The 18,084-nt window shown below is 43.6% G+C and overlaps 1 protein-coding gene across 1 annotated transcript in view; it reads right to left on the bottom strand.

Annotated features, from left to right (window-relative positions):
- Positions 1–18,084, bottom strand: part of kirrel3b (kirre like nephrin family adhesion molecule 3b) — a 150,427-nt gene that overhangs the window by 9,974 nt on the left and 122,369 nt on the right. The window contains 4 exon segments of the mRNA XM_034548647.1: positions 6,453–6,579; positions 7,028–7,155; positions 7,312–7,460; positions 14,204–14,309. Of these exon segments, the coding sequence (XP_034404538.1) occupies positions 6,453–6,579; positions 7,028–7,155; positions 7,312–7,460; positions 14,204–14,309 (510 nt within the window).

An 18,084-nucleotide genomic window follows, 5' to 3' on the forward strand; every position in this document is an offset into this window, starting at 1 on the left:
ACCTGAAGTGTTCAGTGATTTGGGAGGAAATTGTATTGCAGTGCAATATAAACATACCTCATCCCTCAGTACAATCTACCCAAGGACACGCAAAGGCCTGAATGAAGGGCATGAGTGGGGGGCCCAAACCTCATTCTGGATCAAGAAATTGTTGATTTATGTCTCGCTTGATTTCTCCCATGGAGATAAACGTCACTGGAGAGTGCTGCAGCAGTTCTTTGGAGCGTAATCAGCACGACACAGATGGGAAGAGAGGAAATGCCATTGTGGGGCGATAACACACTTGCAGTGTATCACCTGATTTAACCCTTGAACCAATAGGTTGGCATACAAATAAACTGGGATAGCATTCTACGCAATCCATTTAAAAGATAACATCCATAAAGACACTGTATGAGAAGGAAATACGGTATGTTTTATTTTATATTCAACTTTTACATAGGTAGTTCTTTGTTATTCACTGTCCTTTAACTGTAAAGACAACTCTTACAAACTCTAAACTCTCCCATAATATGTTTGATTAAATGGAGTGACTTTATTCGTTGGACAATTATGTAAACAGGGTTAGTTCAGTCAGCATGGGCTTTAAGCCAGCATCTGTTAAACCTTGATCAGGCTGCAAGATCTTGCCTGACAAGGGCAGCTCAGCTTAAACGACTGGTCTGCTTACCATCTGGTCTGGAGGCTGTTCACGCCAGGTGACAGCTCTAATAGGAAGACAAGATGTCACACATGACCCAATTCTGTCTTTCAAGTGTCTTTTCCCTTCGGTTCCGGAGACTGGAAGTGAAAGTCCAGAAACGCAGTGGACGGAGGAGGCAATGTATCCAAGATTGGTATTAAGACAGCCGATTTAAACTAAAAAGTAGTATTTGTTGAACTCTTTTGTTCAGTGTATTTTTCTGATCTTGATATACGTACACTCTGTTGTGTTCATTCCCCTTATGATGTTTGTATGTTACTGGATATCCCCCTCAGGTAAACACTGTTAGCTCTGTTAGCATCGTTAGCTGTAGTTAGCACCGTTCGCTGCGAACCACCGGCTCAGCTGTCACTGCCGATTGGCAAAAGAAATGCTATAAATCTTGAGTCGCTCTCAATTGAAAGTTATCTATACTGTTGGAGTCTCATAGCTCTAAAGTGGACATAGATTAGTTTAATTTTCAGTGCCGTTTGACGGCAAGAGAAAGCAGGGGAAATATTGGTAATGTACCGTATACTTGAACCAATATTGACTTTTTAAAGTGAGCACTTCTTTGAGGTGACAAACATAAGCTTTGCTGCTGCCCCCTTTCACAGCAGCACATCGTTTTTGTGTGTTTCTCAAAACTGCGGGCGTGCCGATTGCCATAAATGTGGGTTATACTTTGACTATGGATAAGTACCTCATACAACCCCACTTCAAAACAACCCACACTATCCCTTTAAGCACGTTTCTTGCAATGGTTAAGGTTAAAAATGCGGCGAGGCAGCTTCTTGATTAGTGAGCCAACTTCCCTCAAATTCCCACTCAGCCATCTCTCTGACTATACATAATTGCAGTTTATTACCTGTCTCTTGTTAAAATGAATTAGCATTTTAATGAGACTTTGCCAGATGGCGTACCCTACCAGTATGCTACTGGAGAGTGCTGGAAGGCTGCTGCCGCTGAAGAATCAATGCTGGATGTAAAAATATTAAAAGCTGTTCACCTTCTTTCACTGGTTTGTCCACATGGAGTGACGGTGTTCATATACACGCATGTGCTGTAGTTCATGGAAGGACATTTTTGCATGCATGTGTTATAGGAATAGTGTGCGTGTTTTGAAATGGGGTTGTATGAGGTGACTATCCATAGGGTGCGACCTACTTGATGGGGGTCTGCACGCCCCCAGTTTGGAGAAACAAGCAGGAGTACACACACTAGAGCAAAGCAATATAGTACTGTGGACATTTATTTTTGCCACCTAAAAGAAAGGCCCAAATAAACAAACAAAAAAAGATATCCGTTTTAAATTATTGCTATATTTAGAATATTTTCACAGCTATTATATATTGCTGTCAGCTCTTTCCATCAGGGATCTGATCTGAAACGTATTATCTAGCTCTCTTCAAAGCCACTGGTCTCCGTTGAGATCTCGGTTTCACTTACAGTTCAGTTTGGACAAAACATTCTAAACTAAACTTTTAGGTGGCTGAAATAGGTTTTGCTGCTGCCCCTGTGCACAGTAGTATAGTTCCTCTTGTGTCCGTACTCCTGTTCGTTTCTCCAAACTGGGGGGCAACCGTTGTCGACTTTAGTAAATACACTGACTATGTATAAGCACCCCCTACAAGCACTATTCTAAACACCCACACTATCCCTTTAACTTGTGACTGGGAGATGTGGCTTGCTTTAGTTTTCAACACACACAACGATCAATTGCTTACAGGCTGCTAAAACTGTGGTAGTAGCTGGGAAGGATCTATTCTATGGATCACAGCTGCAAATGAGGAATATAATTAGATAGCTTTATCTCACTGGCTCAGGCTGGTTATAAAGTACGTGTGTGTGTGAGTGTGTGAGTGTACGTTGTTTGCTACGCACACTATGTGATCAGAGCACAAACACATTGGCAGCGGGGAGGTGGGTGGCACTACAACATCAATGTTAGCAGCAAGGGAGGTCATTTAAAATGTTGGGCACAATGTCTCGCTCACTCATTTGAGGAGGTGTTAACTCTGGAGTGGACATTGCTATGTGGTTATGCAATATCAGTGTGGGTGTCAAAAGGCCAGGGCTTACATTTACTCCCAAAAATGAGGCATCCTCTTTGAAAACAAAAAGCTTGACATTTCCTCGCTACCTCATGCCGCTTGTTTTATTTTTCTTTTTTTTCCCCCGTGATTATAGAGAGCATGAAACAGCTCCAGGGCAGATGAACACAAACAAAACGTCTGCTTTGGTCCCTGGTGGCCGTATTTTCCTCTGGGAGAAATCCATAGTGAGGAGATTCTGTCTGAATGTTGAAGCTGCAAAACATTAGACAGCTCTTATTTTAAATATTTGAACGATATCAAATTGAATATATACTGACTTCAGTTTTTGGAGCATATTCATTCTAGAGACGTTAATACATTACTCAGTACATGCTTTCAATATGAGTATTGCACCAGTGGTGATACTTTGAGTGCCTTTTTATGTATTTTTCACTCTAAAATATACACATGGTTAGGGAGAGTGAGTGTGTTGTTATTAAAAGGCTCAATATCTAAATGACATTGTTTGATATATACAGAATAAAGCCATAGCTATAAGACTGTAATAATCATTACTGCTTATATTAAGGTAATCTTCCTGCTCTTTTACCTCATACATTACCAGTCAGCGAGTCGGAGAGGTTGCGAAGTCGCAGTCACAAATAATTTCCCCTTCCTCCCTAATCGTTCAGCTGAGGCTGTGATCTCGTTTAGCTTCTGCAGGAATCCACACTTCCCCTACCCCGAACGCTGCGACAGCCTCACACAGCCACATCACCTTTACTGCATGCAGTGTGAGTCACACTGTCAATGTGAAATACATTTACAGTAACAACGCAGGAAACTTTTGAAGGGTCCAACTTCCTCAATCGGTTGCACAAGCACTAGGGGGAGACACAAATAGATGCAAAGTTCTTGCAGAACACGTGCATATATTTCATACAAAGCTGTTGATGAATCGAAACAGCACTGTGCCACATGGCTACAAGCGTGATCTACTCGGCCCGCTGGCCTCCCTTAGTAGGGGGTGGAGCCTCTGAGTTTTAACTTACTGTTTTAGCTAGTCATATAAAGTGTGCCTGCATTTTAAATACAGTTTTCTCCTCCATTGATTTACATTTTGTCAGTTTCAAGACGACTGGAATGCTAATTAACGAGGCACATAAAGGCCGTCTAGAAAGAGGACCGGAAAGAAAAAAAAGATCTATAACAACCCCCGTGCTCTGTGGGATATTGAAGGATTCTCCGGCCCCCCCCCTCTCCCTTACTGTGGTAATGGCCTATCTCTCCCTAAGTACTGTATGTGTGTCATTATATATACTGCTCTGGCCAACACAAACTGCAGATCTACTCACGCTTGTGGATATATTAATGAATATGTTTTGCATGAATATACGGTCCTTAAGTGTACACAAGCTGAAGCCTTTCAACCATGTCAGATAACTCCTCTCATTTCCAACCTCTGCAGGACTGTGGTGTAAAATTCACGCATGCTATATAAATAATCACACGCATGGACGTGCAGAGCCCTCTTTCATACATGAGGTGTGCCACTGGACGGCCACGTGCAAAATGCTGAGGAGCTTTACCATTCTGGAAATGTTTGACTGCAGTAAGCAATATGTATCCATTAGTGACTTAAAGACAAACTGCCTCCGCTACTGGCTGTTTGATTAAAATTAAATGGCATTCTTCCCCGGGGAAAGCAGGAATCCTCGTGTCTATGTGGGACGCCACAGTGGGATGCCCGTGACGCACAATGGCAGAGAAGAGAGAGACAGAGGCGATGACAAATTACAAACACATGTAATTTAAATGATGGCATTAAAAGGAGTCGGGGGATAACTGCAGGGAAGACAAACAGCAGAGATGCATTTAAATGAGTCGTGAAAGCTCTGAAATATGCACAGCGTCGCCCCGATATATTTGCTGTATCACGGTCGTCCGACCCCCCCCCCCCCCCAAAATGCTCGCCCATCCGCGATGTAGGTTATTCACCGCCGGAGACAATTGAGTTCTGCTGAGTGCCTGTGATGTAGGGCTTATAGGCTGATGAGAGGTATAAGGAGTGCTCACATTCATCTGCAGTTGATGAACTGCCCCCTCCCCCCCCCCCCCCCCCCCCACACACCTCCAGCAACCCGCCACCACTTCAACCGCAGTGTTTGCACTTTCACAAATTTTACAATCTGATTCGCCTCAAGGATCGGGTAAGAAATGACTCAAGATTCCTCAAGTGGTTTGGAGAGAGAAAAAAAGAAGATGAATTTCAATTATTCAAAAGGGTAAAAAGGAAGGAGGCTCTTGAATGTCAAATACCAATTCAGGCAGGGAGGTACGAGACGCAAAAGAGATGAGGAGGGATATAAGCAAATGTAAAAGAGAAAAAAATGTCTGGGAAGTCATCCAGAGCTCGCTTGTATGAAATCTGCAGACACTAAACATGCCATTTCAGCTGTTTGTTGTACGTTTCCCAGTGTGCTCGGAGTTGTGTTCTGGTGTAATCTTTATTAAAGCGATCCGTCTTCTTTCTCTCATGGCGTCGTTTTGTAAAGCAACACATTTTGCATCGCTGCATGAGCCGAACTGAGATGCATCAAAATAAACTAGTCCATTGGATGTTATGTATTCTGTTAACACACAAAGGCTGCAGAAAGGATGCCAGTATAGGTTCAACAGAATGGGGCGACAATAGAATTAGTGATTTTTCTTACGCCTCTTCTGCCTTGATTTCAACTGGATCTCTGGCTAAGAAGGAGGGGGCTCATTGCAGTTCATAGAAAGTCACGGTTCTGATCTTGGTGCTGGAGGGAATGCTGGTATCCCATTCTCTCTGATATGCAAAGCAAACGTCGGGGTTTTGAAAAGAAAATCTTTACCCACACTGTTTGCTACTTGATGTTTCTTCATCCCTGAATCAGCAGCACCACAGTTGCTTACAGGCAAACTCTTTTGTATGCTTTCTAAATATACAATAATACGCCGTCAGCGTCAACTCAACGATCATTTCTCCAGCTTCCTAAAAACCCTCTCTGTTCTTCCTTTTTTTTTTTTTTGCAGATGGACACCGGGAAAATAAGACGCATGTAAATCCCACAACTAAGAACCTCTGCTGCCTGAATATCAAGCGCTTATAATGAAGTCATTTGTTTGAGAGTTGCCAGGTCCCCCACCAAGGCTGGAATTCATTAGTCAGTCAGTGCCTCAGAAAAGTCAGCTTCCCTGTGCCTCATGCAGAATATAATTAGCATTTAAGTACATTTCACCTGTTTATGAAATGTCTGAGCGTATCTTGAAAAAACTAAGTCTATATTTATTGCTTTTTTCTACTTAGAGGCTTCGCTACGATGACAGGTGCTTTGTTTGTCAGGGAAAATTCATCATTGTGCTGTGTGTCTGTGTGTGTCTGTGTGTGATGACTTGTGTTTTGTTAGTAGGCCTGTCTGGTAAGATGAACCGTGTCTCCGAGAAACTTCAAAACTATAAAAACTACAAACAAATAAATACATAATGGCGAGAAAGAAGGCCGCATATTCCGTTGGAAGTTTATAGATGGAAGGCTTTTGTAAACCACCGAGGAGGCTGGAGACTGACACCTGTGACAAATTGCTTTCTTTTTGTCACAGTTGACCCCAGACCTGAAGATTCACGCTTGCGTGTGTATGCATTTCACAACTTTGTAGGTGTTCATCTGAGCCTGTCTGTGTGAAAGACATATCAATAATACAGCTTACCATTGACAGTGAGAGAAACCTCCTTCTCCCCTGCTCCAACACGCGGGACCACAGCACGGCAAACGTATTTCCCAGCATCCTCCTGTCTCACGGATTTCAGTGTCAGGAGGTTTTCATTGCTGAGAACCTGGGGCAGAAAAAAAAAAAAAGTCAAAGATGATCAAATGCAGTCAGAGCAAAGGCACCTTTTGCTTTTGAGATAGCAACAAGGCAGTGTTATGGGGAGAAAGAAAGGCACCATTTAATACCTTAAAGGGCACCTCTCCTCAATTATTAAAATCCAATCTAGAGTCTGGGCTCAGTGGAGTAAAAGGGGTTGGCTTTGGTCTTTGATGTTGACGAAAGGAAAGGTGGAATGAGTCTAACTTTTTGTGGATCAACAGAGCTCATGTGAGAACGGGTCACCAAGGGGCTGGGACTGTAATGGCCTCCAGAAGTTTAAAGGGCATTTCAGAATATATACCATATACCCACAGTACTTCATATCAGAAAGCAGCTTTACAACTACTGTAAACCACAGTGTGTGACTGGATGTAAAACATACTTGGTAGCAGTGCGAGAATCAATATACTCACCACTCCAGATCCCCTCTTCATCCACACTATGGTAAGAGAGGGATTTCCAGTCCAGGCGCAGTTGAAAACAGCGTCAGATCCAAGATCCACCTGCAAGGACTGAGGCTCCGCAGCCATGCGAGGCCCAACTGTTGAAATAAACATCATTGACTTTCTGCAATACATCCATAATTAAGCATCAGCTGTGAAGGTGCCAGCTCTTGGAGGTCAGTCTCAAAACAGTCAACATCCGTGCATTATCGCATTGCAGGGAGGTGAGCAGTATCGCTCAAGGAGCCACTCACAGTAGACGTCAACGTTGCGGCTGATGTTGGTGCTGCCGAGAGGGTTGGTGACCTCGCAGGAAACGGGCTCCGTGAAGAAGGAGTGGTCCACAATGACCTCGTATGTGTCTCCGAAGACCTCCCTGATGATGCTTCCTCCTTTGGCCCACCTGGTGAGAGGATTAGAAGGCAGAGCGCGGAGAGACGGTAAGAAAAAAAAAATTAAGGAAAGGAGGGGGGGAGGGGGGAAGGCATTAAGACAGGTTTTCACACCTGCTTATGTCAATAGCACTATTTTGTGTGAATAAATCATCATTCTAGGGAAGGGTTTCTGTGCTGGCTTCAGCATATTTTTTTGCGGTCGGGCCTCCACGCTGTGACAAGTTCCCCGGTGACACGGAGCAGACAGCACGTTCCTCATTACGGCAGGCGGAGAGCGAGAGAGAGCGGCACAGAGTGCCAGCTAAGAAAAACAAATCACAGAATGACAAATGGGTTTCGCCCCCACCTATGAAGACGTCGGTTGACACGCACTGTATTACACACAACAGCTGATGTTAATAAATTGACGCGGGCTCACATAAAGAACATCTGCTTGCGTCTGTGAGTGATAGCTTATGTGACGGCGACACAGACACGGAAGCACGTGTTTAGGTGAGACTTTTTTTTTTCTTTCTGAAGTCACGGGCGGCGGTGTCGCGCTCCGCGTGGTGTGGATGGCTCTCCGCTGCTGCAGCAGACAAGGCCCATTTATAAAAGTGAAGCGAAAAGGCATCCGCCGATCTCTTTGGGAAATTTAGACACTGCTGTGGGAGACACAATGCATCACGCGTCTAAAAGGGCTGCCAACCTCCACAATGGAGACGTGGCTGCATGCTGATGTGGCAAAATGAAAACAATGACAATGGAAACGGGCGCCTCTCTCTATCCGTTTTAAATTCCTGCAAGTGCTGGGAGCAGTTTTCACGGGGTAGGGAACTCATTTGTTTTCCATGACTAAGCTGGCCCCATGCTTGACTGAAATGCTATCATTTAAATGAGGACAGATTACCTCATTCAATCAGTAAGCGAAGTGAAGCAGAATTCTAATTGGCCTTCATGGGATTGTTTTGAGTCCCCCCCGCCTCCCCACCCCAACCCCAGCTGTAGATCTTTCCAGGGTTTGGTTCTCGTGTAGCTACAGCGGAGAGCTCTGCAACACCGGTTTCCAAAATATTAAAAAATACCTTTCTGACCTTTTACATAACTAATAGTACTACTTATAGTATAGTATCTGTGTGTCAACGAGCATGAACAGATGCATACCCTGAGATACGCATTTTAAATCTGCAAAGTCTTACTATCATATCCCCAATAGTCTTTTGGGAGACACATAATAAAAAGGTTAAACTAATATGGAAAGGATTGTGTTAATGATGATGACTGTTGATGTTCATAGTCGTGTGTCACAATATCATTGTGAATGTTCCGCGACGATGGTGATAAAGGCGATGACGATTGCATTAATTATACTCGTGACGGTTGCGGTAGTCATGCCGCAGACAATAAGGACGATTATTATGATGACAGCAACGATAATGATGATGAGGTAGAGAGATGAGAAGGATGATGTTGATGATGACGGCGATGACGACCACAACGAAGACAGCGGCGATGATCGTGATGCAAATTACGCTGGTAACGAGTTCAGTTCAGTTCAGTCATAAGGCTTCGTCATCAAATTGAGTTATCAAGTTCAAAAGATTGTAGATGTTTCAATTTCTATTTCGTCCCGAGCACTTTGAGGACTTTCGGATCACGTTGACTTAAAAGGTGCCGTTTCAAAGTTCATTCTTGCTCTTGAACACAGCAGCTGACAAAAACAATCTCACCTAAGGGTCACTTGTGTGGCCATTCCGGAGCTTTCTATCACATCACAAATAGTACGTTCAGAAAAATGTAACATCTGCATTTCTGAAGAATCGTGTGATATCATCAAAAGCCCCCGTACGGCTTCGAGAGGGACCTTCAGGGGAACACGTCATAAACCTGTTATCACAATTATGATAATGACAACAGTGATGCATATCTATCGGCATGACTCTGTTTCCACCGACACTTCACCGGCTCATACTGTCGGAGTTGCAACGGGGTGAGGACAGATGTTCGGGCAGCCGGCTGCTCCCGAGATGAGCTTGCGGCTGCCAGGTTCGGGAGCCCTCGACGGTGTTAGAAGGAGCGGAGACAGAATGCTGCGGGTCCGCGGGGAGCATGGGAGCTCTGTTGGTGTGCTGGGCCTTGTCCAAGACTCATGTCTAAACATAGCAGGCCCAGGGTAACACAAACACCTGCAATCCCGCTGGGAGGTGAGAAGGGCCAGCGCAGGCTTACTCAATAGCTGAGTCACTTTACACTGCTTTATCCTATTCAGGGATTTGATTCAGACAAACGGTGTGAACCCTGTGCGGTAGAGTGTCTCTCTCTGTGTGTGTGTCTGTGTGTGCAAACACAGGTGTGCACAAGGTGTGTGTTTTTCACACGCGCATGGGTCCGTAAGCTAACACAGGTCCGCCGTTAATGAAAGCAGAGGATGAGGGAGACTTTGGAAGTGGGGGAGATTTTTTTGTGTTTGCCGAACGTGATTAAGGCAATAAAACAGCAACAATTCAATTAGGCAGGTATCTGGGCCGTGAGCAGCAAGAGCCACAGCAAATCAGGCCCCACGGCTACTCCCAGCATGGTTAACGGCACAGCGCAGTGCCCTGCCATTCCCCCATACGTGCATATAGAAAGTGATGACTGTTGAATTCTCAGGTTTAGTTATAACGTGCTGTCAATTTGACATGGACATCAATTACAGAGCTATTTTATCTTTTGCAAAAGGAACTGAAGTAAGTGCAAGTATGAACGTATGTGTATATAGTAGGAATAACCGTACAAAGTGCTTATCATTATGAAGTAACACAAAGGACAAGGGATGTGGGTCAACCATGGCCCGACCACAACAAGAAGGGCACCCAGGTACCAAAGAAGATGCTGTGGAAAAAGCGAATGCAATGTGTCCAATGACAGCAGCTTAAACGAGGTCCATTAGTTGTCCAAAAGCCTCCAAATTACATCGTGCTCTAATTTTCATATTGGTGACATCATTACACATTAATCCCGTCCGTTGCAAGCGATGAACCGAGTGCAGAAGAGACATGAACTGTGAATGCTGAGCAGGATTGGCCACGAATAACAAATATGATACATTTACCAGCCGCAACAGCAAGTGGCCATTTGGTCGTCTTTGTGACAGCAGCGGCAATAATAACGGAGCCAATAATAGTCCTGTCCAAGAACAAGACAGTGGCATGTATCAATTAGCTACCTCCAAGAATGCCAAAGAGGGGAAGGTATAGTGATTGTTGTCAGAAGCAAACTAACAATCCAGCAGTAACAACAACAACAACAACACTGAGAGTGTTCGTGTGGGGAGGATTGGAATGCAGTTTGTTTTTTTGGTTTGTCGCTCTGTGCCTGGTTGTGTGTGCCGACGAGGGACCTGATTTGCTTTGTTTGTTATTCTTTCTCTCCTCTCTGGTGGCTTCTTGTTTGGATCTGAGGAAACCCTCTGTGTCTTCATCAGCGGGTGGTTGAGTGATTGTGATGTATGCCAGTTAGCCCTCCTTCCATTATACACAGTAATGAAGATGTTCCGACCCACTCGTCTCTCCCTCTCTCGGAGTGTTGATACCCTGAGTGCCGGACGGAAAACGCATGCCCATTACTCTTACTTCTTTCACACTTTGGGCTCCACTTTCATCTTCTCTTCCCACGACCGCCTCCACGCCAAGCCCTCTCCGATCCCCTGACTTCCTCCCTCTCTACTCCCCCCCCCCTCCCCCCTTGAGCTCCATTCTGGCAACGGTTCAGGTATCTGTCGAAATATCTTTTATTTCCATATTCACGTTTTAAAGTCAGATTTATTGAACCAAGGTGGCAACCACAAGGGGTTGCAGGTAGCAGAAGGCACCGTGCCTTTGACTAGTGCCCCCGCTATCCTGGGTCTGTGTCTCAAGTGTCCATTGAATTGGAGGATGGCAAAGTGGCGCAGTGCACATTGGGAATGGATGACTCTCTCGGGGATGGAAAAGAGGCCATCCGTCTAAGAACTACTCTGTCCTTGTGCCTTATCTGATCTAGGGTAGACAGAGTGTATTAGCACTGAAAAATGGCCCCACACTGCTTGACCAGCTTCCTGCTCTCCTCTGTGATATTGCACTATAGAGGGGGAATTTGTAGGGGCATTTACGAGGTCCAAAAGTCCCCTGGCTACCATGCCCTGAACTCCGATGGTGCGCGGGAGTCCTGATGCACTTGTGTAAATTGCAGATAAATCGAAATGGGAGACTCTAAAACTGGGGAACTGGTGGAGAGGATAACCTTGAAGTATGACAAGTTATCAGTGCGTGTGATATTATTTAATAATCCTACGGTGGATTGTGTCGATGAGAGAGAACCAGAGAGAATAGAGGAAGAAAGAAGAGTGGGAAAGTAGCAGTTACTCTCTTTCAGCTTCAACCTCCAACCATTTTTCACTCTGTAGTTTGTCAAGAGAAAAAGTCATCTCAATTGCTATTGCATCTTAGCTCTTGATACCCCGGGGGGAGGTCTGATTCCAGCATTGATCCAGTCTCCTAACAATAGAGGTGAAATCTCTTTGCAGGTGCAATAGGCGTCCTGTCTATGCTGTGCACCCACACAATCAAATACAAACCTTGTTTTCCCACAATATCTCTGCCCTCCCTCCTCCTTTTCCTTTTCAAAAGGGCAGATCCATCAAAAAGGCAACATATCTGTTTTGCCACCTGTGAGTGTGTTGTACATCCATTTCATTTCCCAGTACCATTACAAGATTCAGAGCGGGCCAATTCTCTTTTGCTATCGATTTCGTTCCTTTTATGTTTTTTTCGCCAGTTTTTGAAAAAAAACCTCCCACACAGAACAAACGCTTGAGCATTACACTTCTAGATGGCAATACTAGACTTTATGAAAATGATTACTGTCCATTCAGTTTTTCATCAAAATTACAGATTGATTCTAAATTGATTCTCACAATTCAGACAGCTTTAATAAACAGATGCTGGTAAGCATTTCAAAAAGAAGGCTTTTGTGTTTATTTTGTTAACTAACTTGTTTTGATGTATTTCTTCTAGAACTGTATTTTCAGGGTTTCATGTGGTTTGGGTTATAATGGAACCAGGAAATGTGACTGCTTTGTGTATTTGAATTCAGCGATATTTAATACATTTGTTTCCATTCATTCTAACACCGCAATTTCAAAGTACTTGTGGACATTTTTGGATGTTTCTGTCGTGCACAATGTATGCACAACTAGAAAGGTGCACTCAGTAGAGAGCAGATGTCCACCAGGTGAGTCTGCAACGACTACTGCAGTATGTGTGATTGAATGAATAGTCTGCAAGTGTATCACTTGCACGTTTCACATAACACATATGTTGTCATGGTAATCTATGCAGGTGTCTGAAGCGGCACTGTGCAGAATTCCCTTTCACTTTTGCCCAGCAGCTGGGAAGCAAGACCGGGCAACTTCTTGGGGTGTTGAGGAGTATTTTTGTGGTAGTCATCAACATTCTGACTACCTTTATACTTTTGTATACAATAAAAGGTATGTAGGGTTAGCTGGAGCATGAAATTGGCAGCCATCTGTTGATGTACAACTAAGGTGTTATATTTGTACAATAGCTTCAAAGCATAATGGAATCCTTTGACATTTTCTAGATTTTCCGCTGTTGCAATTTTAAGTTTAAATTAAATCTGTTTGTTTTGTCAACAACTTTTACAAAATGGCCACACTGCAAACATGTTCTCAAAACTGTAAACACAAGTGATGAAAATGAAGTAAAGAATGGACGGGACTCGCATAGGTTATGAAGGATACCTCTTATTTATGCCCTCAAATCCAATATGCGGAAGCAGGAGCGACATCATTTACTTATAGCAAGAGGGCCCTGTGTTCGATTCCCGGGCAAAATTTGCCTTCTGTGTGGAGCATATCCTATAAAAATAATGGATGCGAACCTCGGTGGTCACTGTAATCGGTTGTCTTTACTCTAGATTTTGAAGTTTAGAAAAAACAATGATTATTGTAACCCCATGAGATTAAAGTACATTTTTGGTACATTTACATTTTTCTCGGAGTAAGCTCTGCATCTTGGTCATTTTAATCAAATGAGTCAGTCTTTTAAAAATGAAGATGTATGTTTTCATCCTTTCTCACGATGGACAATATTTTCTCTCGTGAAATCTCTTTTTTGGGGCATTTGAATCATTAAAAAAATAAAATAAAGTATGTGCTTGAATTAAAACTTAAAGCCCTATCCAACCAACTACTCTAACACACACACATACATACAAAAAAACAAGAGCAGACCCCTGGGGGAAAACCTGCCTCTCGACTGTGTACTGCGGAGCACAACCCACTCTCAGAAAAGCTGTACTCTTGACAGCTTCATAAGATGTCTAGAAAATTCCAGTATATATTCAGGTTGATGGACATGTAATGTTTAAGGGAGATGATATGACCTCAAAGCAAGCAGCTGTGCAAAAAAAGCCGCGTACACGGTTTTCCAAATGACTTTCTGAGGTATACTGCGTTTTCATCATATTTTATCAGCATGATGACATTTCGTTGTTTTTGTGCTCTTCATCCCAAACTGTGGGCAACTATAATGGTGTCATGACATCATGAGAAGATGATTGGTCATGAGTTATGCCCCCCTAACCCTGCAGTGAAAATGCAATATTCACCAGCAACGTTGATCTGAGAACACCTCATTTAAAAATGGTACCACCTTTTCTTCCTTTTTTTTTTACATGACAGGATGGTTCAAGTGTACATATATGTGCACACTTCTCTTCATGATCTCACCTGTAGAGTGTGACGGGCGGGTTGGCCTTTGCAGAGCAGTGGAATTTTATAAGGTTGCCCTCCAGAACAGGCTGAGGCTCCACTGAGAGATTGACAAGTGGGAGATCTACAAGAAGAAAAAAAAACATGGAGACACAAAGACAACCAATTACAGATCTGGCAGCCTCCTCAAACATCATGTAGTGAACTGTATGCCAGAAACAAACAACATGTTTTTGACATTTTCTGTGGCTTATTAAGGCTCACTGAGAGAGAAAAAAATATATATATAAAAAAACAACAACAATATAGCAGACATTTTGCGGAGAAGACAAAAGAGACATTAACATGCAACCTCAAAAGAAAACAGCCAACATGCAAAATACATTCTCAGTTTTTTTTAGTCAGGGCCCTACATGTGACCCAAAAGTGACATGAACGCCTTTTTATTTAGCTGTACCACATACAGTACTGTCGGGAAATATGTGTCACCTAAAACCACCAGGTAAAACTTTTTATTTTATATAACACACTGTGTCATCATTTAGAACAGTTGTGACATCTTTATCAGTTCGTGGCAGCATTTTCTTCCAAATAATAGGCAATTACTCCTGAATAATTTGATGCCCTATTGTTATCTGCTTTCCACCCACCTAGGTGGTCTAGCCCCAGACGCGGAATACTGCTAGTGTATTTCACAGGTGTGGGAGAGAACATGTTATTTTTATTCTCATATATTCATTAGCAGCATTGTAAGGAGAAAATCAAAGGAAAACTTGACTTGATAATGAATTTCGGTAAATGGCAATTTGAAAAACAGTGAATAGTCCACGGTGCAAGCCACTGCAATTAAAACGACGAACAACCTTGTTGATACGGTACGTTAAACTGTAAAACAGTTCTTAGAATAACAAGCATTCAGATTATGCAAATGTAATAAACAACTTAATTCATCCTAATTGACAAAGGTGGGCTCGTTTTTTGAAGATACATGTTCATTTCCATATCAATCCCATCCCATGTGAAACAAACTGTTATTTACCCCACAGACTCCGAGAATTAATTTCAAGTAATCTGTTCTAAAAGGAGGCTGGGATGGATGATGGATTTAGTTGAGACCTTCAAATGGAGCGATGGATCAAACAGGCGTATAGTTGACAAGCAGTTGTTTAAGTGTGTTTTTAATGTGAATCATTCAGGTGGATGGAGTATTGTCCACAAGAAACAATTATCTTCGTCAACAAACCCAATATGTGTGTCTCATGTCATTTTTAGCACAATCAGAAAATAGTTTGTGCAATGTTATCCGGGTGAATAAGGCATCATGGGCAATAGATTAATCACATAGGGAAATGGCTGGTTCTGGGTTTGATGCTGGTGCAGCCATCTGTTTCAACGGTGTACGGAGTCTATCTGCTCTGCTTTCAATAATACTAATGTACTAACTGGGGAATGTGTTTGGATTTGGATGAATAGCCGCGATGGGCACGGAGATCCACACAGAATTAAAGAAGCACACAAACACCGCTGTAATGAAGCCAAAAATAGTAGTTATGGACAGTGATTCTATGTGTGTGTGTGTGTGTGTGTGTGTGTGTGTGCGGGGGCATGAAGTGTAGGAGAACTGCTTTTTACCCTGTGGATGTGCAGATGCTCTGCGCCGGCTCAGCTGCCACAAAGCCCCAGAGAGGGGGGTGGTCCAGGTGCCATATTTCTCTCTACTCACACACACCGAATTCCCCATCAGGTGACAGATTTCCCTCCTAGACAGTTATTCCACCCCCACCCACCCCAACCCCTACCAACCACCTCACCACTTTCAAATCCATGAGCTCCACCTGTGCCATCTCTCCCCAGGCAGTAAAGATAACAACAAACATAGTGAATCCTGGAAGACTGCAGGCAACAGTGAAACCAGCAGGTCTCTCCAGGTACTGAGCAGCCAACTCTCTGTGTCTGTGTATTTACATGTATGTTGTGTGCATATAAAAGGGCATGTGGGGTGTCAAAATAAAAACAGAAGACACTAGCCATGCCTGAGCACAGTAGGTGTTTCAAAGCATCGGACTGGCTAATTGCGTGGACAAAAACGTAGAGGATACCTCAGGGGTACAATGACAGATGTGATAGTGGTAGAGTAGGTAATACAATCCAAAAGCTGGTGAGTACAGAGAGAAACAGATATAAGAAGAGAGTGAGGGAAATCTGGATATGATGTCTGTGTGTGTGTGTGTGTGTGTCTGTGCTGGTTGAAGCTAATTGTAGGGGCTAATTCACAAGCCTTTCTCACTAAAAGTGTTCCTGTACTGTACTTTTCAGTCCTGCCAAAACCTTTTTTCTCTGGTCTTCCCGCCAAGACACTGCTAAGAACACAAATGCTCATTGCTTTCAATCCGGCTTCTAATTAATGTTCCTTTCAAATGACTGAGGCTGAAAAAAAAAGGACCTCAGTCCCGCTCTACAAGGGCTAATGTCATGATGACCAAACATCTATTTCTATGTCAGACCAAACATTTTTCTTGGATAGTTGTATCTCCTTGAAAAACCACAAGCAAAGCCATGGGAGCAACTGTCAAAGGTCTGCCAAAGGCCTTGGGTGGGAATCAAGGGCTGTCTCTTCTTCTTTAACCTTTGACCTTTCAGATATGACAGACATCTACTTCATAAAGAAGTCCATTCGCCACCCCCAATGTATAAATGCATGAGCTGCTGAGGCGAGCGCATTTGACGCAATCTTACACCAAAATGGAAGATTTGTTAACTCCTCCGAGATGTAGCGGCGAGGGGTATAGAGAGGGGGAGGGATGGATGAGTGGAGAGGGGATAGTGGGCTGATTGGAGCGCCATTGAAAACAACACGATGAATAGGAGGGGTGGTATTATAGTTGGCCGACAGCTTTTGATCAGTTAGTCAAGTGGAGACCAGATGGTGTTTTTGGAACAATCTTCCAACTTCTCTGTGTTTTCCTGGAGATGGTGCCAACATAAATTGTTGTTGTCCCCTTTCCTAAAGCTCTGTTTCCAATCTCTCTGGGTCACTGTAGACAGCTGTTCTCCGGTAGGATCCAACTTCAGGAATGTTGGTTGCCTGTGAAGGATGGGGAAGCTGTTTGTGGGCCATCCACTCGCGGCTTCTGTAGCGTTAGCAATATGGGCTCGCTGTCATGTGGCTGGCTGAGGAGAGTACTTGAGGGGAGAACAGACTGACTGAGAGCCTGAGGTCCAGCATATTGATCACAAGATAGTCAACCGTGGGACATCAACGCATTTACTCAGTTTAATATAGGCAGATGTTCTGCTATCTCCCGTACAGACATGCATGAGCCTTTTTTCTTTCACCTGTATCTTCTTTTCCCATCATTTTCCAATTCTGTCATCTGCCTTGGATTGGATTTGACATTATCTGCTTGATTAAGCAGGGAGAGCATGTAGCTGCAACCAAAAACAAATCCTCCCCAGTTGCACATCTGCATGTTCTTTATTAATTAGTCTCAACAAATGGCATTACTTTCCCCCCACATGGCTCAGCTTGTGTGCAATGCAAACACATGGAGAACCCTTGGCTTTGCGCGTCCCTAGCGGATTCATTTTCCCAGTACGCGCGTTTTTTCTATGTGGGCAATGCTCTGCAGATATGCAGCTGGACTAGAAAACATTTGAGTGTGAGTAGAATGAACCTGTGGCATCAGAATCATATTTCACTGCAGTGGTTTTGGTGCCGGGGGCTAGCGGAGTTTAGTGCTTTAAAGTCGAAAAAAGGCATAATGCAAGTTAAGTCTTGCTGCTGGAGAAAACCGCATCAGGGGGTAGCCACCCGTCAGCTATCCAATAATTACAGTCTGCTAATGGACTGGTATGGACAACTGAAATCCAGGAGTCTCAATCCCTCCGTTGGCTCTAAA

This window comes from Cyclopterus lumpus, chromosome 13 (assembly GCF_009769545.1).
Source record: "Cyclopterus lumpus isolate fCycLum1 chromosome 13, fCycLum1.pri, whole genome shotgun sequence".
Lineage (NCBI taxonomy): Eukaryota > Metazoa > Chordata > Actinopteri > Perciformes > Cyclopteridae > Cyclopterus > Cyclopterus lumpus.